Here is a 24,430-nt window from a genome sequence, read left to right on the forward strand (position 1 = left end):
CCCCAGCCCCTTGGCAGAGATCCTCCCAGTGGCTCTCTCCTAAGCTGTTGCTTCCTCAAAGCACATAAGCTTTCCTTGGCTTGTTTCTGGCTGTTTTTCCCCCCCTTGCTCTGCTTCCTCCTTTTCCCCATCCTGTTCCCCCTTTTCTGCCTGTTCTCTATCCTGGAAGAGAGCCCATGGAGGCAATCTGTCAAATTTTCCTTTGGGATGGCCCGGTTGCTCTCCTGTCCCCACTGTCCTCAGCTCCTGAGCACAGTCTGCTCTGCTGCTTTTCCCCTTTCCTGCAACGTTTGCTGCCATAGCTTGGTTGGAGAACTGGTGGGGAATGGCAGCACACAGCCCATGTGGCCAGTCCCCCTCACCTTGCACATCGCCTGTACCTTGTCATGAATCCACATCTCCTGGGCACAGCAGTGAACCCTTGTCTCCTCTTTCGGCTTCTCAGGTGTAAAAGGTTGCAAATTTTCTTCCTTCCTCTCCTCCTCTTACCTCTCCAAATCCTTTGCCTACTTTTGAGGAAAGGCTGTTTCTGGGAGGGGAAGCTGCAAGTTGGACGTTTGGGCTCCTTTCTCCTTGGCAGACCTGGGAGCTTCATCGAACTGGTAAACATTCACCCTCCAGCTGGCCTAACCTGCCGCTTAGCTGAGATCTCCTCAAAAGAAAGGAGCATGAGGAGGGAAGATCCTCTTGTCCAAAGCCATGGAAAGGACTGAGTCCAGGTTGTCCTGCATCAGTGAGAGAGTTTTCCTGGATAGCATCTCCGAAGCAGTCACAGGCAAAAGTATCGACTTCTCTCCTAAAACTCCTCACCCATCTTTCCCCGTGGTAGGGTTATCTGGGGGCTGAAAACCCCAACCTTTAATGCTGATTGATGGGGAAGGTTCTCCCAAAGGATTCATGGAGCAGGGGATCAAAACTTGGTTTAAAAGGAGCTCTGACTCTTACTCCCTTGCTTTATGCGCTGCGTTGGCAAGCGTGATACTGGCTCAAACACCTCTGCTCACAACCTGCTCCCCTTTGTAGTTTTCAGAAAGAGATACCTTGTCGAGATTAAACGAGGGTCACTAACAAGAAACTGCATTGTGTAAGGATGCTCTAGCTTTACCCTGCGATGCCTCCCGTGGCAGTGACAGGCTTCTCTAACGCGTGACCGCAGGAAAGAAAAAGAGTTGGCTCCAGATTTATGCGCTGTTCCCAAAGGCATTCAGATTCAGTTGTCCCATGGCTATGGAAAACCTCTTGCTTTTGGAAACCTCAGTAAATCCATAAACTTGACTAAATTATGCTTCACAATTCATTACGCAGAAGCACTGGAGATCATTCATATCACTTTGCTGACACTTCTCCAGCCCTGTTGAAGTGTAAACTTTTGAATTTCCTTTTTCTTAGTTCACTAGGATGAGGACATTTTCCCCTGTTGTGCAACAAAGCATCTTCTGCATGAAAGTTGCATGGGGATGGAGACTTTTGGCTTGTCTTTCTTGCCCAGGACTAGTTCACAAACTTTTCTTAAACAATCAGATACTGTGAATACGAGAACATACCCTGTTGCTTGCAGCTTTTTTTTTTGCTCTGGGGCTGGGAACAGCTGTTCCTGGTGCCCAGGCACTGATTGTGAACGTGGCAGTCTGCTGCTGGGAAGCTGGTTGTTTCCCAAGAAGCAGGCTATAGCAGGGCATCGAGGTCTGCCCCTGTGCCTGTGAAGCCTTAGTCTAACTACAGGGCGATTTGCCATCTGTTTCTGCACATTTCCAGGAAGATAGAGGATACTGACTTCTGGGCTTGTTGCTCCAGTTGTGTTCAACCTGGGATTTTAGTGTGGGAGGAATCATGCATTGCAAGCTGCCACCGGGCTGTCACCCCTCTGTCACTCAGTCAGTGTCTGCTGTCTGGGTGGCCAAGCAGTGGCTGCTGGAAGTGTTCCCCTGGTGACTTTCAGCTGTCGCCTCCTTGCAGTCTCACTTGCAGGTCAGAACCACAAGAGCCAGGATGTTGCCTGCCCAAAATAATTTCAGGGTAGAGAATGGAATGAGAGCAGCCTTGAGGAGAAGGACTTGGAGGTAGGTGTTCCTTGATGAGAAGCTCAGCATGATCCAGCAATGTGTATTTGCAACCCAAAAAGGCAACCGTATCCTGGGCTGCATCAAAAGAGCATGGCCAGCAGGTCGAGGAAGGGGATTCTTCCCTTCTCTGCTCTCATGAGACCCCACCTGGAGTACTGTGTTCAGCTCTGAGGCCCCCAACATCAGAAGGACATGGACTTGTTAGAATGAGTTCAGAGGAGGGCCAGGAAGGTGATCAGAGGACTGGAGCAACTCTCCTATGAAGACAGGCTGAGAGAGGTGGGGTTGTTCAGCCTGGAGAAGAGAGGGTTCTGGGGACACCTCACAGCAGCCTCCCAGTGCCTGAAGGGGCTACAGGAAAGCTGGGGAGGGACTTTGTACAAGGGCATGTAGTGACAGGACAAGGGGAGGTGGCTTTAAACTGGAAGAGGGTAGATTTAGATTAGGTATAAGGAAAATATTCTTCACTGTGAGGGTGGTGAGACACTGGCACAGGCTGCCCAGAGAAGCTGTGGGTGCCCCGTCCCTGGCAGTGCTCAAGGCCAGGCTGGATGGGGCTGTCAGCAACCTGGTCTGGTGGAAGGTGTCCCTGCCCATGGCAGGGGGTTGGAACCAGATGGTCTGGAAAGTTCCTTCCAACTCAGAGCATTCTATGATTCTATGAGCCTGCCTGCTAGGTGATGTTGCCTGTGCTAGCTCTCTGGGGTGCAGCAGGTTTGCGAGTATAGGGATGCCTGCAACCTCAGGGCATTGTGCCACATGCCTGGACCTGTGGCCAAGGCGGGAGACACAGCCTCTGCTGGGGTCCCAGCTGAGCAATAACCTCCTGGTGCTGCCAACTGTGTGGTAGCCAGCTGTTCTGACAGTCCCCCAGGGAGCTGCAGCCACTCACCCGGCACAAGGAGAAAACCCAGGCAGCGTGGAAACAAAAGCCCCAAGGAGAGGAGTTTGGAGGATCTCGCCCACTGGGAAAGCCGCTGCCTGTCCCTCGGAGCTGCTGCGGGTTGCAGGCGGCACGGCAGCCGCTGGCTTGGCAAGCAGGAGGAGGCAGCTGCCGGGGTGGGAGCTGAACAAGCAAGCATTCAGGTGACGCGGCAGCAGCTGCTTTTCCGCGTGGACCTCTCTGCAGCCTGCTCCTGTGGGAAGGGAGGGAGGTCCTGCTCTGAGTCAGACTCGCCACAACCCACATCAGTCAGAGGCTGGGTTTTGGGTTTTTTGGGGGTGGGTGGGTTTTTTTTGGTTTATTTTTTTTCCCCATGGATATTTGGGGATATTCCTGCTCACTCTTGTTTATCTTCTCCCTTCACATATGTAGTGCTCAGAAAGATGGGGTGGGATTCCAGGATTATTCACTTGCCTTTTTTCTGCCTGTGTTGTCTTGCATTTCCCGGGCCGACACGTGGCTTTTTCTGGATAGTGCTGGTCCCTTGCAATGTTACTGATCTTGAAGCTCCTGGGCATAGTGTTGCTACTCTCCATCTCTTAGCTGCGGCACACGTTTAGCCTAGTGCTTGCTGTCACCACTTTGGAGGGTCAAAGCAGCGCACAGAGTTTACGTGGAACTTGCAGGCTGGGAGGATGCTTTTTTTGTGGTGATTAAACTTCTGCTTTTAATGCCTTGGCATCCCTGTGTGGCAGAGCCTGCAGTTCTTTGGGACGGGCTTACCTTCCGGTGTTTTTTTCCTCCACGCTTTTGACATTTCTGTCCTTCTCCAGACCTGTGAGGCTTTTTTCTTTCTATTCTGTTTTTCCTACATGCAGCAGTTTCTTACTTCCCTTTGCACTCACCAGACTGCGTTGCTGCTGCTTTTCATCTTTGCTGTTTTTTTTAGTAAGTGACTAAGTAGATAATGATGATACTCCTGTATTGGAATTGGGCTTTTCATGTGCTACTCCAATTAGGTTAGTTGTGAACAGGAGAATTAAACACTCCTTACTTCATGCTGTCTGCAGAGTTGGAAAGACAGCCTTGCATCTGTAGGCTCAGCCTACGACTAGGCGCCTTCCTTCAGGATTGCAAAGGCTAAAAAACTTACTGGATTTTTGTTGAACAATCTGCAACATAGTGTGTCCCGTAAATTCCCTGACATCTGCTTGGCAAGCCATGGTATGCATCTTTTTCTAGAAAGTGACTTGAAAGAACTGAGGGATTTCTGTTTTCATCTTTAATCTAGAAAGGCTTCTGCGAGTTGCTTTCACAGATCTATTTAAAGGAAGACAAAAGTGTGAAGCTGCCCACCAAGAGAAATCTAGATTTTATTTTCTTTTTTACCGACTGGCTCTGGATTGAGTCTCTCTAAATAAAGGTCTCTCTTCTCTGAGCAGCTGCCATATTTGCTCCTACCATCTCTTCTGTCCTGAAAGTAGGATCGCTTCAGAGACTTCTTGGAGCAAAGGAGCCTCTTTCAAGTGCTCAGGGGTTTTTTCTACACCTTCCCTTCAGTGGCATGGTATTGTTTGGCTGAAGTGTCCCTTCCTTTCCAGCAACCTTTAATTTTTCTGCAGAGGAGTTGGTTCTGAGGTCACCTCAATTCTCTTCCCAAGGGAAATTCAGACTATAAAAAGTCAACTTTCCTGTCCCTGTTTTGTTGTAAACCTGCTTGCACTCTGAAAAAAAAAAAAAAGAAAAAAAAAAAAAAAGAAGTCATCATGCTTTTTGCATGTGGCCCACATTGTGGGATCCAGCTTGTTAGAGCTAATCCCCAGAGGAAACCTGGCGCTGCCGGTGTCCTGCCACAGGTGGCAGAGGCCTGGTCTTAGTTCCCCGACGTCCCAGGGCTTCCTGGTCTCACAGAAGGATTCACTTCTGGACGGAGTTCTTGGGAAAGCACAGCCGATGGCTTTTCCTGCGGAATCCCCGCCCTTCTCGTAAGAGACTTTGCACAGGCTTCTGTGGGGACAGCTCCTTGCGTAGCCTTCCTTCTCTTGGTTTGTTTTCTAAGTAAAAATGCTACCCAAGGAGATGTTCCCCATCTTACTGCCATCTTAGGGCTAAGTTCAACGTTCCCCCCCACCTGCTGTCCCACCAAGACCTTATCCATGCTCCCACCTCTCTTGCTTTCCCCTCCTCTCCCACCATCCTTCTATCTGCCCTGCAACCACACCTTGCCAAGGGCGGACAAGCCCGGCCGGGCCCAGGCTGCCGGAGGAGTTGGTTCCCCTTCAGATAAAGCAGTTCCAGGTAAGGAGGCGAGTTGTTTTCCCTCTGGCGAGGCGGTGCAGCAGCGGCTTTCCGCTCTGCCTGTGGTGGCTGGGCTGCAGCAGCACCAAGCTGGCACGGCACGGCATGGCACCGTAGGGCTTTTGCTGTGCCCCAGCAGCCGGTGCAGGGCATTTCACATAGTGATTTTTATCAGGGCATTATAGCTGTTGATGTAACGTTAACTGGCAAGATGGTATTTACAATTTGAGTGTGGAACGCTTAAAATATTAATGATTTGGAAATGTAATTGGTAGATCTCTTAAGCAGTTGAGGAGCTTGTGTTAAGTGCTAGCAATGTGTTTTCCTTTTAACACACCATGCAATGTGTAATGCCTTTCCTTCCTATTTAGGCTTGCCCGTATTCCCAGTGTCTCCGCACATGAAGAGCCTTTCATCCACCAATGCAAACAGCAAAAGGCAGGCTCAGCCAAGCTGTACTCCAGCCTCGAGGTTGGCTGCCAAACAGCAGAAAATTAAAGAAAGCCGGAAGACAGATGGGCTGTACACAGACGAAGAGGAGGATTTCCAACATGCATCTCTGCTGCAGAAATACAGCGAGTGTGAGAAGCCATCAGGGAAACGTCAGTGTAAAACAAAACACTTGGCACTGCAGGAGAGGAGAAGGAGGTCATCTCTGACAGGGGATGACACCACAGATATCGAAAATGCTGAAGATAAGGTATCTTTATTTAGACTTAATTGTCCACCAGCCTCTCAGAAGGCAGAGCCAGCCTGCTTAAAACTAATGCGCTGTCATGCATGCAGGGTAGCGGGGAATGCATTTAGATTCGCCTGTGGATGCTTTGCACATTTTGTATTTGCTTTTCTTAACCCAAGTTAAAGGCACTATTGTAGAGGGTGAGGCATCTTGCATTTAAAAGCTGTACCAGGTCTTTCTTAAAAAATGAAGTATGAGTAGGAAAGCGTAATTCTCTGCTGGCAAAATATAATCCCATCGCTATATTGTGAAAATGAGGATAAAAAACCCCCACATAATGGTTTTGACAGGTCACGGTAACGAGGAAAGTCAGAAAGCGACCAGAGCCTACTTCAGACTGCGACTCCTCACCAGCCAAATCATATGAGCAGAAGCTGTACGATCGCCTGCAGCAGACTCCCTCATTACTACCCGTCTCACAGCCCTCACAGCTGCCGATTGCAAGCCCCCCTCAGGAGACCACCCCGAGCCGGCCCATGCCGCCTGAAGCGCGGAGGCTTATTGTCAATAAGAACGCGGGGGAAACGCTGCTGCAGCGGGCAGCACGCCTTGGGTACGAGGTAAGGGTCCCTCGGCGCCCTGCAGGATGATGATTTTTTTAAAAAAATTCAAAAGTTAAACCCCTCTTTACAGTTTCATAGATGGAAATTTTGCAAAGCAGCAGCTTTGAATTTGGTCATTGACATTTGGTCCCCACGCCCCCCTTGGTGCATTCCCTTCTCCAGCGTGTGGGGCCTGGGACAGGTTGCTGTGGGAATGGGTCCCCATCGCTGCTGGGTCAGCTGGTGGGGACACAGGGTAAGCAGCATCCTGTGTGAACGGGCAAAGGGTAAAGTTTTATTGGTAACCCTTGCTTCAGTTTAAATATAAACCATCTGCAAACAGAATTAATGTTGGTTGGTTTTTTTTAGTAGTCTTTACGGTGATCTTTACTGAGCTGTACAATTTTTGCTTTTGTTATTTGTGAAGAAGTGTAGTTTAGAGGAAGGGTTTTTCCTTTTGCTCTTTTTTTCTCCACGGAGTGTCTGGTACATGATGTGGGATGTAGTGCTTGGAGTGTCCTCTTGCATGATCAGATGCTTCTTGGTTCTCTGCATGCTTTGTGCTCAGAGTCTAGAGCTGTTCCAGCTACGCCAAGCAATGTTGTCTAATGAAACAGCCCTCCTGTTGCTACAAAAATCAGAAACCAGTGAATCCCCTAGCTCTGCTGTTTTGAAGCACGCTTTTATTGGGGAAATAGGGGCACGTAGGTATGAGTGTCGTTGTTGCTCAACTTCACATCTTGCAAGAAGGCATTTCATTGCAGAGAGCAATTGCTGGCTTCGGCATGGCTGCAGCATTTGCCTTGGCAATGGGAGGGCTGCTTGGACCTCGGAGTAGGGCTTGAGCCCTGTGCTGGAAGGTGGCATCAGCCCGGGCCCAGGTGGGGCCTGCCCAGCCTCAGGGATTTGTTGAAACCTCGAAAAGGCCTTTGTAGAGCTGGAGAGCTTTGTGTGAAGAGGGGCCTTCTCCAGCTCTGGAAGACAGTATTTGTTGGAAGGGTTGTGTTTACCCTAGACAAAGGCTTCTTCTAACCCAGAGCACTTCAGCTGTAGCTAGGAAGAGGAGAAGTGGTTGTTGCAACGTTGCTATGGTAATCTCCATAATGTAAATGATTTAATTTCCTATGGACCTAACATTTCCTATGGATCCAAAATCAAAATGTGGTCTAGTGTGTGCTCCAGGCTGTTGGTGTGTATTTTCTTCCTGCGTGGTGTGTGTCAGGGTGAGTACACTTGGGCATTTTGCTTTCTGTGCCTGGTGTGCTCCATTGAGCACGGCTCGATGCGAGCAGCTCTGAAACTTGGTGATGGGCTGAGGTCTTGCTCGAGCAGGGGCTGAGTGCTCTGTTTGCTTTGCTGATGGTGGGAGCTCTCTACAGCATTGGCCCTGAGTGGGCTGGTTGCAGAAAGCTGGGGGTGCCAGGGCTTACCGAGGTGGGGTTCCTGTGACCCTGAGGTAACCTTGTGTGCTCACCATGCCTTCCCACCATCAGCTGATTGGGGATTTCGATTTTCTGACTTGAATTCACCCGGAAGTACAAGTGAACACCACGTTTTTCACAGGCTTAAATATTCCAATTGGTTTGACTTGATTGTTTGGCTGGCATTGATAGCACAACAGTGGGTCCTGTTGTTGGCAGAGCATGGGGCAGAGAGGAGAGCCCAGTCCATGTGCCTGAGCTGCTGCTAGGATCCAGCATTGCCTGTGTCTTTCAAGGCCCAGAGCAGTGGGTGGTTGTGCCACCCTGTCATGGCTTTATTTGGCCTGTGTTGAGCTGTGATAGTTTGGTCAGTCATGGAAGCTATGTAGCTGTGGTGTTTTTCTTGCTAGTGACTAGACTACTGCAGTTAGTAGAAAGCTGAATTTCCTCTGCCGCCAGAAAGATTATAATGGTCAAAAAGTTACAGGTTCCTCTATTAGAAATAAATAAATAAATATGTATCGATGGGTCAAAGTAATTTGCTGATCTGTGACCTGTGGTAGCTGCACACATCTGTTTTCTGCCATCTTCGTTAGTGGGGCAGCAGCCTTTGGTGGTTGCGGTGCCATGGCCAGGGGTCGTTGCTGAAGTGGGAGTGTTGGATGCTCACAGGCACATGAAGGCTTCTCATAGCTGCTGTGGTGGCAGTGGGTAGCCCAGTGGCCCCCTGCCAGCTTGGTGGCAGAGGAGGCAGACGAGTTTGCGTCACCAGGGCCACAGCTTAAAGAGGGATGCTGAGTGCTGATGCAGGACTTGGGAGCTGGAAGTGGCTGGCACCACGGGGCACCACTGAGCCCTGACAGTGGCAGGAATGCTGTATGGGACAGAGCAGCCCTGACAGCTCTGCCCTGAGACTGGATGATCTTGTGCCTGCCCTTGGCAGCCTGCCTGCCTGCCTGCCTTTGCGCAGGGCCCTGCGGCCATGCAGAGATCCCACCCCAAACCCGGAGGCAGTGCTGGCACCTTAAGCATGCAAAGGTGCTGACGAGCTGTATATATCGCTCCTGGACCCACAGGGCATCCAAGTGCTGCTAGCTCAGGTGCCTCTGCCCTACTCAGTCGCACGGTGCAGTTGTGCTCCGGATAGTTGCAGGAGGAGGACACAAGCTGTTAGAATTTTGCATGTGAAAACTGATGTGAGAGTGAAATGTCGAAGGACAAATGTGTCTGGTCAGATAAATTGTAGGGCTGCAGCTAACAAGGCTACTTAACGGCAGTGTGGCAAACGGTCTTTGGCTCTGGAAATCCATAGGGTCTGAGCAAAACCCTGCTGAAGCTGGTGGGAAGCTTTGCCTTTCCTTCGCTAGGCTTCTGCGCCAAGCCTTGCTTCATCAGGGTATTAACAACCCATCCCAGTGTATGGGCGCTCTCAAATCCATTTGGTTTTCCCCATTTGAAACAAATGACTTGAGATAATAGTAGTCTTAAAACTGTAATTTACTTTTTGTGAAGGGGGAATTATAGGGAGCGTAGAGTCTTCTGGGGAAAAAAATTACAAAAGGCTTGCGTAATGAATTTGATGGGAGAGGAAACACTGGCTGTCTTTGTGCCGTTTGTTGCTTTTTGGTGTGTGACTGGACTTGGAAAGTTCTCTGGTGAATTTGGGATTAAATCTTGCCTAGGAAGGCAGTGAAATTAGAGGAATATGTGGTGTGTGATAGGGGTTGGGGAAAGATGGTGTTTGTTTCCAGGCGTTTTAAATGCTCAGGAAGACAGGGCTTACCTAGGCAGGGGAAGAATATCTGGCCCTGGGGATGCTTCACACCGAGGGTCTGGCGCTGGGTCCCCAGTGGCTCTGCTGCAGGAGCAGGAGCTTCTGAGCGTCATCCTGCCCTTGCATAGCTCCCCTAGGGAGCTCCTGCACCCTGCCTGGGAATGAGCATCGCCCCGAGCATATTTCTGGGACTTGGCATGGCTGTGGTGAAGCCTTATGGCTCAGCTTTATAATGCCTTGCCCAAGGGCCATGTTTCGAGGTTAAGTGGAGGGCAATAGTGCTTCTTGGTGGCAGCGTGTGCTCCCAGGGTATGGGGGATGCGCAGGGGGATGGTGACCCCTTCCCTTGGAAAAGGGGCAGGAGCTGCTGCAGGGCATGGGTGGGAGACAGTAAAGGGAAGGGCATCTCTTTGTTAGGTGAGGATGGAGCATGCATATTTGCATGCACCTTTTAACGCTACTGTTTGCAATTTGTCTAACAAACTGCAGGCAGCAGAAGCTGTGGTGGCACATACCTTGCCTGGTGATGTGCTAGCTTGACTCTTTGGATTAACTGCGAGTGATTTTCACATTGCTGGTTTAAATAGAGCACCTGTACAGACATTAAATTGCCCTGTGGCACTTTCACAGCCTTTCTCTAATGTTAGTGAGAGATGCTTATGAAACCAAAAGTGTGTTTGTAGCACCACATGTTCCTGTATTCTGCAGCGATGGCTTAATTTTTTTTGAAAATTGAATAAATCATGTTAAAAAAAGTTAATGAGGCATTTAATTAATTAACAATGTAGAGTTTTATGGTCTTTATGGTTACATTTTGTGGTTAATGACATTCTTCTTATAGCCTCTTAACACAGAATTGCCCGACAAAATTGTCCTTTTCGTCCAGTAGTAGGTATTCTGCCCTACGACGAGCCTTTCCTTTTTACAAAAATAGATGAAAGGGCTTTTATTTTGAGTTGCAGAATCTATTCTAAATGGTAACTGCATGCTAAAAGTGGAACTGAATATGGCAGCTGCTTCTGCTACCTATATCCATCTGCTAATTTGCCTGTCGGGGTGGTCTGGTTTTGAAGGAAAATTCATACCTCCAGGGTATAATTTTGCACAGCCCTTTCTTATGGGATTGAGGAAGTGCAGGGTAAAAAGCATCCATTCTGAACTGATTTTGGGCTTCGGGCTGGTAAGCAGGAACATGAAGAGCCCCCTGTTCGCTGGGAGGCGGGTCTGTGGGGATCCCAGGTTAAACCGATGGGTGCATCAGGTGTAGGTGGTCCGGTGGCAGGTGAGGGGGATGCTCTGGTGCCTGGGACGGGGCAGCTCATTAGCTCCCCACTTCAGCTTGTTTAGTGAGGGCCTGCTAAAAGAGCAGCTTCATGCTGTATCCTAGATACCAGCTCTCAGGTCAGGTATACCCAGAGAACAGATTATTGCGGGCTTTCCGGTAGATTTCAAAACGGGAAGAATAAATGCATCACACCCAGCAGTTGTTTTATTCTCTTGTTTTGGCAAGGCAAACACTTGCCTTCTCCATGCCCTATCTGGCTTTGCGAAGATGTCACTCAGCCTTCAGGAGGAGCAAATGCAAAATTAATGGCTTGCTGCTAATCTGGGAACGCAGGGGCTATTTTATACGTACAGTGTCACTTAGAAATGGGTAGGTTTTTTTCTTTTGCATCTGACACAAATCAAGGAAGACTCGCACCATCCTAAATTTTTGGTTGAGTGATGGAGCAGTCATTGTTTCAAGGCTGCACAACAGCGTAGAGCTGAGTCTGGCCTAGGCTCTCGACCGTGGTATATTTGACTGCAAGATGAATTGTGTTAAATTCACATGGCTTCCCACGGCGCCGGGCTCGTTATTGGAACCTGGCGCCTGGCTTTAGTTCTGCATGCAGAAAACCAGGGTGGGTGAAAATGGGATTTCCCCGATCTTGATAGAGCCGGGCTTTTTTTTGTTTGTGAATAGCAAACCGTTCTTTGTGTGTCTTAAATGTGTTTTGTTTCGGGTCATGCACTTTTTCTTTTTAAAATCAAACTGACGTCGGCTGTGCTGCTGTTGTGCTTGCAGAATTTTCTGCTAAAAAATGCAGATGTACTAGTAAAACCTTCCTGCTAGCTTTATGCATGGAAGTTTTGAGAAGTGGAAAGCTGCAAGTTTTGTCTGAAAAATCTGTGCCTTTCCTCTCTGTGACGATTGCTGACACTGGGGGCTGCGGGAAGGTCCCTGCAGGGTGCACAGCTCTTGGTGCCACTTTGTCCAAGCTAATCTGCTCATGGAAAGCCGTGGTTTCTGCTCTGTGTCCTGAATAAATACGGCTTTCAATGGCTCCCGTTTTCCTTTTGACTGACTCAAAGAGGGTAACTTAGGCATATCACAGGGATTTTGTGTTTTCCCCTTTTTGCCTTCCACACACACCCACCCAGGCTCCCCAGCTCCTTTAAGAAGAGAAATCTGTGCATCACTGCAGCAAGAAATAACTCGATGTATCTGTTTTTCCTCCTGTTTCCAGGAAGTGGTTCTGTATTGTTTGGAAAACAAGGTGTGTGATGTGAATCATCGCGACAATGCAGGTTACTGTGCCCTGCATGAGGCCTGTGCCAGAGGCTGGCTGAGCATCGTGAGGCATCTCCTCGAGTATGGGGCTGACGTCAACTGCAGTGCTCAGGATGGAACCAGGTTAGTAGCACCCATAGCCCAGCACTGGGTGGCCACAGCCACCAGGCAGTGGTTTCTTAGGCCATAACGGTGAGAGGAAGTGCCCCTTCCTTCTCTCTTTATGTCTTTCCTTTATCCTCCCCTTATCCCCCGTCCTGCATGAAACCCCCAAAGCAGGTCAGATGCTGCCAGGGTCCTCTTGCGTGGTGTCCTCCTTATTGCTGGTCCTTGGGCAGAAGCATGCCGGACTCGGTGACTTCCTGTGCTCTCCAGTTAATATAGCGGTGGGGGCACACTTTTGTTGTGTTTCGAGTTTGGTGTAATTTTTTTTTTTTTGTTCTGGGAATTTTAATAAGTTGTGCTTTATTTTTCTTCAAGAGTTTGTGAAACTGCCAGCGACAGGGCAGGAAAGAGCATTACCTGAGATGCAACCCTGCTTGTGTGCTCTCCGAGTCCTTCGAGTTGTGCCACAACAGTGGGCTTTGCCTTGTTAGCAGGGTTGCTTTGAAGAGCACTTCAGGCTCTTGCAGTGATTGGGTGTGCAAGTCCTATATATGCTATATAAAAGTGTCGTTTTGTGGAACTGTTAAAACTATCTGCTCTTTTGATATTTTGGGTTGATTTTTTTTTTATCCTGAATTAGCTTTTTTTTTTAGTTTTCTTCATAGAATAGTAGGGGTGCTGAGTTCTTGTGCTTGCAGAATAGATAGTAAGCTTTTCTTTCTTGCTTTGTGGAGCTAGAAATGCTGCATGTACATCTCCTGAAGTACCTCGTTGACCGCCTCTGTGGGGCTGACCTTGGGGTCACTTGTCTTTAGCATATGCAGAATGTTATCCAGTCTATGCATTTTGGGGACAGGTCACTTTGTATTCTGTGAAGCTCCAGCAGCTTGTTATCTTAAATGGTTTATCTCATTCACTATCACCATCCAAATAGGCAGGTGAGATTAGCATGACTAAGAGTCTACCTCTTTTGTTTTTAAGCTCTTTATTTATTAACTTGGGAAGGGAGGAGTCAGGAAAACAAAAGTCCCAAGAGGGCCGGCTAGGGTGGTCCATTCGAAGTTCATGGTGGTAATGGTCAGTCGTTACCGGCCCATCATGGCCCAAAGGAAACGTTTCTGGAGAAGCATTGAAGCTCTGGCTGGATTGCCAGATTCCTTCTGTCTCCCACTTCTTTGTAAGAAGTCTCAACTCTCTAGGCTGACAAACAGCCCCACATTTTCTGCTGTCTTCAGCTTTCATACCTGACCTATGCAGCAGTGGCAAGTTGCCATAAAAAGAACCCTACATTATTTTTATCTCACTTGCTGGAATAAGCTATACAGAAAATTAACCCCAGGAAGTTTCAGACCGGTCCTAATCACCCACCAGTTCAGAGTCCACCTTTGATTTCGATTCACAGATGGAGCTGATCTTCAAGAAAGAAACTTGGCTTGTGTGCCCTGAAAAGTTGTTTTGGGGGGAAAATGCATTTTAGAAATGAACATAGTAATGATCTGATCATAGACGGTAATGTCAGAACTCAGCTTGTGGTTCCCTTTCCTTTTTGATGGCAGACTTATTTTTTGTTTGAAAAGCTGCCCAACAGACAGTGTGAATCCAAAACGCATCTAATGCACAGATGAAAGATGGTTTAGCTGCCCTGAGTTGGGGAGGACGGAAAGCAGAAGTTTCTGTAAGGAACTTCTGATGAGTGTTATCCACTGCCTTTTGGTAGGGCCAGACTTCCCTGTCTCTGTAAAGCAAATCATGACATTCATAAGACAAACCCCATTTTTCTCTTAATAAGTAAGATACTAAAATCTTAAATCCAAAAAATCAAAGCCTTCCCCTCCCCCCTCCCCCCTTCTTCTTTAACTATGCTGAATGTTCCTTATTGTCCCCTCCATCCACCATCTCACAAGCCCACTAGCCAAAGGTATTTCTGGTAGCGCTGGAAGCTCTCAAGTCTTGAGACAGTAACAGTGGATGTTCAGTTTGATTCAGCCAGTTAGTGTAAATCCACATAGAGGAGTGCTGTAATTGCACGAGCTGTAATGTAATTGCATACGCTGCCTTTGTTAATGTGACAGCCTGGGGTGTCACTTGGATCCCAGCTGCCTGAAGCTTCGGTCTGCGTTACTTGCTGCCAGCTGCCTCTGTGGTCAGCTTTTTGGAGGACACTCTGAAAAGTTGTGACAAGTGAGGATATGGCTTCGGTCTGAACAAAATGTCCATGTGAATGTGAACGATGTAGGAGAGTTTTGCAAAGTGTGCATCTCTCCTTTCAGTCCTACCTGGAGTGCTGTGGGCGCTCTGATCAAAGTGGTGGTTTTGCATGTGTGTGTTCAAGTTTTGAAAGTGAAGCAAAGACCCGACCCTCTTGCTCTGGTGTTGCCTTTTATGTACCTATGCAGCCAGTCTGTTGTGAGTTCAGTAGATCAGGTAGGCTGTCAGCCTCTGGTTCCTGATACTATCAGAAACCTTGGTGAACCCAAACCCAAACAAAGCGCCAGACTGTAGTGGCTGGGCAAGAAGGTGAGGGCATCGGGGTGGGGGGTGTGTGTGTAGGTATGGTGCAATCCTTCCCTTCACCCTCAGCTCAGCGCTGGGGCTCTGCCTGCATGCGTACTGCTGCCTGCAGTGTACAGTGTCCCTCTCTGCCCTGTTAAGGGCACATCTGGTCAGGTTAAGTACAGCCGTCTTCTGTGGTTTTCCCCTTAAACTCTGTGTTGATGATGGCTCTCCAAGTGCAGTGCCTGCAGACCCTGAATACACAAGCACTCTGCGGCTGAATTAGTGGCTAATCAAAGATTATTGTAGAACAGGGCGAGATCTTTAAGACCTGTCTCAGAGGTGCCACAGCCACTAAGGGCTCTTAATCGTCTTACCTATAAATAATAATAGACTGTGCTTAAGAGGTGAGGCTTTCCTTCCCTGACAGGACCCCAGGAAGTGCAGTAGCTCAACAAGGGGGTTCGATGACCAGTGCCTGACATTGGCAAGGATGGTCGTCCAGTGTATTTGGCTTTATCTCCTTGTTCTCCTCTTGCCTCCACAGCATGCCCTAGCTGAACCGGCACCACTTCAAAAACAAAGCTGCATGCCAAAAATACAGGCATCTCCTGCCTGTTAGTGAGGCCTCTCCTTTGCTTCAGAGTTAGCTTGCTAGATTCATTCTCTGTAGCCAGTTTTGCTTTATCCTTCTTGCTGGCGGCTGATGAGCTCAGCCTTTTTTATTTTTTCCCTGGGAGGACCATGCCAAGATGGCTCTCTTCCTGTGTCCTTTCAGCTGGTCTTGGCAGAGCAATACCCTCCAGCAGCTAATTGCGTTAAAGAAGAGGCAGCCGGCATAGCTGCCCTCCTGTAACTTGTGCCTTGCCTCTTCCATGGGGCAGCATTGCATGATAGAGTAGATGGGGGTAAAAATAAGATGCCAAGATACGGTATTGCTCAGCGAGTTATGAGACCTCTTACTGCAATGAGGAAAATTCTGGTGGTGCCTGAAAGGCTGAGAGAAACCCTGACTGGCTTAAATAGTTTATAATTTTGGTGGTGGAATGATAAACCCCCAGTGAAATGTTTTCCTAACTCTAGTAGTGGTAAAAATAGTAGGAAGAATTTGACGGTACACAAGAGAGGGTTGGGATGTGTGTCTCCTGTAGGATATTGCAGCTTTCGAATGTCCCCAGATCCTTCTGGGGCCTTTTGAAGTATTTGTTTTAGAAATGAGCTGTTCTACCATTAACTATATCATTAGGGATAGAGAGTGTTTATTTCCACCATGCTGAGGGCAGAAAAGATTATATGGGCAAAGCAGCTCAGGAGAGGGCTCCCAGGGATGATCTTTTTTTTCACATCTGAAAGAGTTGCCGACTCCAGTAGTCACTTTTGCATCCTACAAAGAGGATGGTTAAACTCTGCCAAGACTGAAAAATACTCCCTCCTCTGCCAGCCCTGGTGGGAGAAGCAAACAAGTAGCTGTGCCTTTGCGTGGTCCTGCTCTTGAGCTTGCCAAGAAGCTGTGCTAGCCCGTAAAAGAGTCTGTCAGTGCTCTGTTACTGCCTTTTTCCCCCTGCCTTATCTATGGGAATCTCCTTTTTTTTCCCCTGCTCCTTGCCAGTGTTTTCTTCCCTTTCGTCTCTTCCTTCTGTTTATTGTTCTTCCTCCTTCCATGCGGCTTTACTGCGCCTTTCCTCCCCCTTGCCTCTATAAAGTCCTGCCTCATGCCCAGGGTGGCCTCCCTGTGCGCTGGCAGGTGACAAAGCTGGGTCTGCCTGCCCTGCTGCCTGCCCTGCTACCCCTGCCTCTGTTTGCACCACTGAACCAGGCTGGGTGACACGTAGAAAGGGAGAGGGAATCCCATCCCGGGGTTACAGCCCAGGCGCTGCCGTTTTTCCTTCCCACAGAATGCCCAGGCGCCCTTTAATAAACTCATCCGGGTGTTGTTAAATCGATTGAAACACTGCGTGGTGATTTAGATGCTGTTTTTAATAAGTTAAGGGATCATCTTGAATTCATTACTGCTTCAAAAGCCACTTAGGTAAGTCAGTTCAAGAAAAAAAAAACCCACACAAAAATTCCCACAAACCAATAAACTAACAACACTCTCCACCCCCACCCCCAAACCAGAAAATCCTAATTCTGGATTTAAAATAAAATGGAACACAGTTCAAAATTAAAGACTCAAGTAAAGTAAAGGAGTGGGGGGGGGGGAAAGCGTCCCCAGCATTTGGCGGCAGCCATAGCTCTCATCTGTTCATGCTGCCTGTTGCCAGACTTTCAGCCAGGGATGCTTCATGCCCAGTGGGGGACTGGAGGGTTTGCAGCAAGGCTGATCTTTCCTGTTGTAGATGCTCAAAATGTCGTGACCCCACAGCTCAGCCCTCAGATGCTTGCTGGCAGCCAGAAACACCCAATACTTCTTCAGCCTTGGTGTCAGCAGCACCCCTGTTGTTCGTTACCTTTTGTGATCACTTGGGATGTTTAGCCCTGGCCAGATCCTGGATGTGCCGGGTGCTGCATAGGCACGTGATGCTGCAGCAGTCCTTGTGTGGAAGCACCGAGTCAGTAGGTGGAGGTGGGAGGGTGAGGCTTGCAGGGAGCCTCAGGGATGCTGGCTTGTCCAGCACTCTGTTTCAAGGGCATCACATAGTTTGGGTGTTATGTTAAGAGCAGTCCCTGTGAAATTGAGAAGGGATATCCTGACCCTGTGTAACTGATCCTCATAGACCTCTCTGGTCTTAAAATTTGAAAGTGGCTTTCCAAAGAGCAGCATTTTGGGCTTTGACATGCACGTGCATGTACACATGTTGCATGCTCTGGTGCCAGGGGTCTGAGGGGTGGCACGAGCTGGGTTGAGGACTGCACTCAGCAGCTTGAGGGTCACCTGCTTGTTCACTGTGTTGGTTGCCTGGGGGTGCGCAGGAGGCTGGCAGTGTGGGATAAGCCCTCTTTCCATAGCCATCAAGCTGCAAACTCCCAAGTGCACCTCTCTTGTATCAATATAGGATGCATATGTTAAAAACAAAACTGCGTGCAGCTTTCCAGCAAGATGGGGGCAAGCAAGAGTGCCTCACGTGTGACAGATGTTAATCACCTTAAGTCACAGCCTACTGGAAAGTACTTTGAGTAAACACAGTTGGAATATTCTTTCTGAGATGGATTAGAGCCCCCCTGCTACCAGCAGTGCTGTGTGATAGATAGGAATATGGTCGTGTGCCTTCCTCTTCTGACTGGTTTGACCTGCTTCCTCCTGCAGAGGAAGGAGCTCTGCCCTGAGCTCACGTGGATGGCCGTCTGTACCAGGGCAGTGGTGACATGGTGGGGCCGTTGCTGCGTGCAGCAGAAGCGGTGGGATTTGGCCTCTTTGCAGGAGGGAGTTTAAGCCCTGGTTGTTACCCAAGTGTTGCTTGGCAGATTGGTAGATGGAGCCGAGGGGTTTGCTTGTCTGTGCTTCCAGATGACATTCTTGTAATGTCATTCTGAAAGGTTTCTAGGAAGGCAGTATGTGCGGTCCTGGTTACAGTCCTCGCTTACTTCTTTTGCCTTTTAATAGATCTGCTTGAGAGCTTGGAAGCCTTGTTGTGGGGCAGTGGTGGTGGCAGTCTAAAGGGGTATAGAGTCAAGCTGCATGATCACGGGCCATGCATTTGACTCCACTTTCAGTTCCCTGCTCGTCACTGTCTAAGGAAAAGATGGGATTTTAACACGTCTTCATTAGTCTGAAGGGTAATATGTTCTACTTCCAGACAACTCCCTGTTACGTATAATCAATTTTAAAGGCAAAAGTTAATGCGATTTATAATTAGCGATAAGGAATTCTAAACCTGGAATTGCAGGCATGTGTATTAATGAATAATCCTTCTGTAGGCTCACAAAATCTATGTCTGAGCTTGTATAGATTGCTCATGCCGTGTAAAATGCGTTAATTTCTGGGTGGACTGAACTTAAAATAACATGTTTTTCAGTTCTCTGAGTAGAAGGGTTGGATTGTGCTGCAAATATGTTCACAAGTACTGTTTAAAGAGGGTATAGCACAGAAGTGTAATTCCTAGCAAATTTTCGTAACTTATTTCTGTGTACATAATTTCAGAGCTTTGGGTAACTGATCTCTGTGCCTGCCCAGAGGCAAGCTAGATGAGGCCTTACGCCACAGCGCGCTGTTGAATTGGCAGAGATTTGGAACAGTGGAGTGACTTGCAGCAAAATTACGTTTGTGAGGCTTCATGCAAACTCCTGCTTTCTGTTACAGCGCTGTAATTATTTTACTGGCCCTCGAAATATGTATGGCAATGAATAGATGTAACAGCAATATCTGCCCTGAGCAGTCTGACTGTGAAAAGACAAAGAGGGGAGGGGATGATGTGCAAGTAAAACTGACAATAAGGTGATTGGCAGCTGTATTAATAGTGTTATTTGCTATAAATAACTTTGATCCGAAGTCAGAAGTTTCTTGTCAGACACATTTGCATAATACTATTGAGTCAAAACGTAACACTATGATCTTTTTTATTTCCCCCTAGACCAATCCATGATGCAGTTGAAAATGATCACTTGGAAATTGTCCGCTTGTTACTGTCTTATGGTGCTGATCCAACACTTGCAACCTACTCTGGGAGGACCATTGTGAAAATGACCCACAGTGAGCTCATGGAGACCTTCCTCACAGGTATGTGGCCACATTATGTGGGGCTTCGCTGGTCGTGGCAAGTGGAGGGATATTCCCTGCTCCCATAGTCCTTGTTGCCTGGTGGGGACGGCTCCATGCCAAGGAGTAGTGTTAGGGTAGGCTGCAGTAATTCCCTCTCTGCCTGTGAAAACGCAGTGGCTGCAGGTGGGAAGCATGCAGCCCCCATGCATGGAGGCTCCTTCTAATTGAAACTCTTAATAAGTCATAAGGATTATGGCACTATCAGATTTGATAGATAGGTAGATGGTCAGCAGGCTGTTTCAGTGCCTTCAGTTTTCTGCTTGAAATGAAAATAAACTTGCCAAATTGAATAGCTGTTTGTTAAACATAATCTTTTTTTGTTTGTTTGTTTCCTGTGGTCTTGCTTTTTGTCCTTTCAGTACTTGTATTTTTGCAAGTTCTGCCTCATGTCTGAAATGCTCTTAAAGGCTCTTGTGCTTAAAGATGTCCATGTTCTAACGTGGTTTTACTTTTTTTTCCTGTTAGTTTTGGATAAAGATACTTGCATTCCCTAATAACTTAGCTCTGAAAATGTTTGCAGTGTTCACAGTGGATGAGTTTAAGTGCTCATCTACTTACCTGTTCGAATGGAGCAGTGTAGAAAGTGCATAGTGTATCATGACTTTTAGTAAAGTCCAGTATCTTGGACTTCGTAGCATCTTGAATTCCAGTATCTTTTCATCAACTCAGCTAGCAAATCTCCCAAATTATGTCTGTAGAAAAGAACTATATCTTCTGAGTGTATCTGTGTGGGAAAACTCCCAAACTGGTGTCCAGAATAGCTAACTGTGCAGGCTAAAAAGTGTAGTACATCCTATCTTTCACAAAAATAAACTGCCACTCTCGGTTTCTGAAACTTCAGGTTGGGTCTGTCGCTGTTAGACCTTGGGGTGGTTATTTGATGTGATGGGTCATTATTTGTTGAGATGGCAGAAAGGATGCAGGAGAAAAGTAAATTCCAGGAATATTTGTGAGAATGTTATGTATATGCTGTTGTTTATAGCATGTGCATCAGGAACATGGTATGGGGATTTTTGATGGAAGGTATGGAAGATGCATAGTCAGACTGTATGACACACGGTCTGCTACACTTGCCAGCTTTTTGTTCTCATCAGTATGTTTTTGTTGTTGTTTTTTCCTCTCCAGAGTATTTAACTGACCTGCAAGGTCGAAGTGTTGATGACCCTGGTTTGTACTGGGATTTCTATGGCAGCTCTGTGTGTGGTGAGCAAATGTTATCCTTTATTTCTTTGTATGCGGAGACTTTCAAAACATGCAGTACGTGAGGGTGGGGGCTGTTTTGTTTTTATGGCGGAGGAAGCTAGGAAGGAAGCAAACTGATTTTATTTACAGATCACGTTATTGGAAGAAAAAGCAAGACCTGCAACAGTCTCTTCAATGCTGACTTGGCACCTTTATTCAATTTTATTTAGATCCAAAAGATGAATCTGGATTTGACATCTTGGCAAATCCTCCCGGCCCAGGTGATGAAGATGAAGATGGGTTTAGCGATGTGTTTGAATTTGAATTTTCGGATGAGCCTCCCTTGCCGTGTTACAACATTCAAGTGTGTCTCTCTCAGGGGTAAGAACAAATACAGGTTTTGGCGTAAAATAAGCGGAGATGATCTACTTGGGATGGTAGCTGTTTGTGTTTGTGGGGGAAAGTTTGTGTTTATGTAATGTGAATGACAACGCAACTCCGTTACCTGCCAGGCTTTTTTAGAATAAGCGAATAGGAGGTGAGAGGGGGAGAGGCTGCCTTGTCAGGGCTGCGGTTTGAGTGCCATACTCCCGAGCAGGATGAGTGACGTTTGAACACAGATTCCTTCCCTTGTCCCACGCAGGCACCTTGGTATAACATCCCAAACTACAAGTGCTTGCAGCACTTATATTTGTTTGTAAGGTGTTCTCAATTTTAGTTAATAGGCTTTTCTGTATTGCTAAGTGGGCGTGCTTTTGTGGATGACGCAATGACATTGTTACTGGTGTTCTGGTCTTTGTAGCAAAACTGGTTTAAAGCTCTGAATAGGATCAAACAAATGAGCATCTTACAGAAGATGCTATGATACTTAATAATAAGCAGAGACCTGGAAAATTTTATTATCTGTTGTATTCAAGTTATAAATTAGCTTTGTAAATAGCTACCATTTGTCATTTGCACCAATTTTGATGACAGATGTGGGAAAAATAGTTTTAAATATTAATCTTTTAGGAGTGCAGGTTTTAATGTGTTTTTATTATTTGAGTGATGGATGTAATGAGTTCTCTGAAGTGGACAAGTATGAAGAATGAATTTAAAAAAATGTATTCTTAATCTGAGAAAAACAACCCTCTGTTGACATATTTAAGATTGGCATCTCTGGAAGTCAGAGGTGCTGAAATTTCTGGTTATAACTATAAGCCATCTTCTACCTTGCTAAATGAGAGTCAGGCTCAGCCAGGCAAACCTTTAACTGTATGAGCAGCCGTCTCAGGATGGCTGCAGACGCACACGTGTGCTCGTGAACCCTGGGTTTATAGGCTCCAGTACCTCCCCCTCCTTCCCCAAAGCTGCAGGCAGTGGTACTGTGAGTAAATACATACACGCCTGCACATCTGTTGTATTCCACCCTGTGGGTGATGGCCTTGATTTCAGGGGCGTTGTTTGTGTGGGTACAGTCGGGGAGGGTCTGTCACAGCAATACGGTGAAGAGTCAAGAAGCCCATGAGTGAATGTCAGTTATTGGAGCCTCTTTCTCCTTTGCTTCCACAGACCACGGAACTGGCTTTTGCTCTCAGACGTGGTGAAGAGGCTAAAAATGTCATCTCGCATCTTCCGCTGCAACTTCCCCAATTTGGAAGTTGTCACCATCACAGAGGCAGAGTTTTACAAACAGACTTCCCTCAGCCAGTTGTTCTCTTGCGCTATGGACCTTGAAGCTTTTAACCCGGAGAGCAAAGAGCTGTTGGACTTGGTAGAGTTTACAAGCGAACTCAAGACTTTGCTCGGCTCCTCGCTTCACTGGTTGCATCCGCATGAGGACCCTCCCTTCGACATCCTCTGGTGAACCATCAGGCCATTTAATGTACAGTGCTCTATACAGTTACTTCTTTATGTATATGTGTTCAAATGAAAATGTTTCTGTAAAGAAAGGACACTATTAAATATGAAAATATCTTTCCTTTATATAAGAGATCTGAATTCCAGTTGGATGGATTTTGGAAGAATTTTTTTTTAACTTCAATCAGTTTTTACAAAATTGTTATATAATGTTTCTTTAAATGCACACAGGCTTTGGGATAAGTTTGTTATTACTTGGAACACATTTTTTTTTTAAAGAACACACACACATTGACTTTGTTTCATACAAAGCACTGATTACACAGAACATACTTTTTTCTAGGTGATGTGATCAAAGTCGTGTGGCTTGTTTGGGAGATAGAATTCGGTAAGGCACTTGGTGATATTATTTTTGTTTTTTTGTTTACAGAATTACCTGCTTTGGCCAGGTAAGCACTATTGAATATAATTCAATAGTTTGTAATATAAATTAAACCATATCCATACGCATCAACTAATTGTAAGAACTTTTATATCCTAATTTAAAAGCTGTGAAATTTAGTTTTCACACATCAAACCGGATTGTTTATATATGTTTAAACATTTTATGCTCTTTATTTAAAGAAGACTTTGAACTATTTTTTCTGTACCTTGTAAAATATTGAAAAACTAACATATGTTGAAGTTGCTTGAAACTGTACATAAACTAAATTTTCTGAATTGTGTGTTTATGTTTGAGATCTGTGTTTTAACTTTGTAAGTAAATCTCCTGCCTTTGTATTTATATTTTACAAAAATTTTCTTAAAGGCAATAAAACTGTTGAGAAATGAAGAGGCTGAAGTGACTCCCATTAATTCTGTGCTTGGATGCGAAATGAGCTCCAGCTCATTAATGTTTATGAAATGAGGCTCCATGAGCGGTTCTCTGAGCGGAGCAGAGCTGGCACAGGTGCCAGCGAGCAGCTGATGAAATCTGAGGTAGAATCTGCATTGGCTTTCTAAATTCAAGGTTACAAGAAAACATTGGGCGGGCGCCTTTTGTGGGATAGAGGTTTGAAAGTGGTATTCACAATACTTTCTGCATTGCCTTTTACTTAAAGAATTGTGAATAGGTTCAATTATTTTTCCTCCTTTGTCATTGCTGTAAGTTGAATTGACTGAATTCTCTTTTCAGTGGTATGTGCAGAGCAGAGGAAAATCGTACCAGGGTAAATGCTTCAGTTTTAATGTGGAGTGTTAAAGCTGTGAGCACACTTTGCGGGGGCGTATCTAAAGGGACAGTGACCAGAATGTCACTTTTACACAACTCGGGAACTTGTGCCTAAGAGGCTGGTTTCCCTGGGCTTGGGCAGGCCCTCTCTTAAGGGTCTGGGTCTGCCCTTCCCCTTGTGGAAAGATGTTCTTGCTGTGAACCCAAACTCTTTTTTTTAAGTTCTGCTTTGGGGTTGTTTTTAACAGGAGTATGTCCTGTGATAGCCAAATGCTTCAAGCTGAGATGTTTAAATTGTGCTGCTCTTCTGATGAGGGCCAGGACACCCACCAAAAGGGTCTTCAGCATCTGGTCCATCTGAGGAAAGCATTTGGGAAAAAGTTTTTCCATCTGGAGCAGTGAGGCTCAGAGGTCTTGATTTTAATGGACAGCATCCTGCAGGTTCAATCTTTGCTCTTGGGGGAGCTTAAGAAAGGGTGTGAATTATCCTCATCCTGAAGGTAAGGAAGAATGATGCCTCATTCCTGAAGGTGCCTGAGAGGGAAAGACACAGAGCTGATGCCTCTTGTGGCACATTGCCGTCGAGTCTTTTGTGAAATGTTTGTACTGTGTGGCTTACCACGGGACT

At 46.8% G+C, this 24,430-nt stretch overlaps 1 protein-coding gene across 10 annotated transcripts in view; it reads left to right on the forward strand.

Moving 5' to 3' along the window:
- The window catches only part of BCOR (BCL6 corepressor), a 79,619-nt gene extending 56,195 nt beyond the window's left edge, over positions 1-23,424 (forward strand). For all 10 annotated transcript variants that reach the window (XM_040585319.1, XM_040585326.1, XM_040585328.1 and 7 more), the window contains 7 exons: positions 5,616-5,944; positions 6,274-6,543; positions 12,231-12,397; positions 19,384-19,529; positions 20,697-20,774; positions 20,984-21,134; positions 22,305-23,424. In XM_040585319.1, the coding sequence (XP_040441253.1) occupies positions 5,616-5,944; positions 6,274-6,543; positions 12,231-12,397; positions 19,384-19,529; positions 20,697-20,774; positions 20,984-21,134; positions 22,305-22,599 (1,436 nt within the window). In that variant the 3' untranslated portion in view covers positions 22,600-23,424. The remainder of the gene's footprint in view (positions 1-5,615; positions 5,945-6,273; positions 6,544-12,230; positions 12,398-19,383; positions 19,530-20,696; positions 20,775-20,983; positions 21,135-22,304) is intronic.
- The last annotated feature ends 1,006 nt before the right edge of the window (positions 23,425-24,430 follow it).

Source organism: Falco naumanni, chromosome 2 (genome assembly GCF_017639655.2).
Source record: "Falco naumanni isolate bFalNau1 chromosome 2, bFalNau1.pat, whole genome shotgun sequence".
Taxonomy (NCBI): domain Eukaryota; kingdom Metazoa; phylum Chordata; class Aves; order Falconiformes; family Falconidae; genus Falco; species Falco naumanni.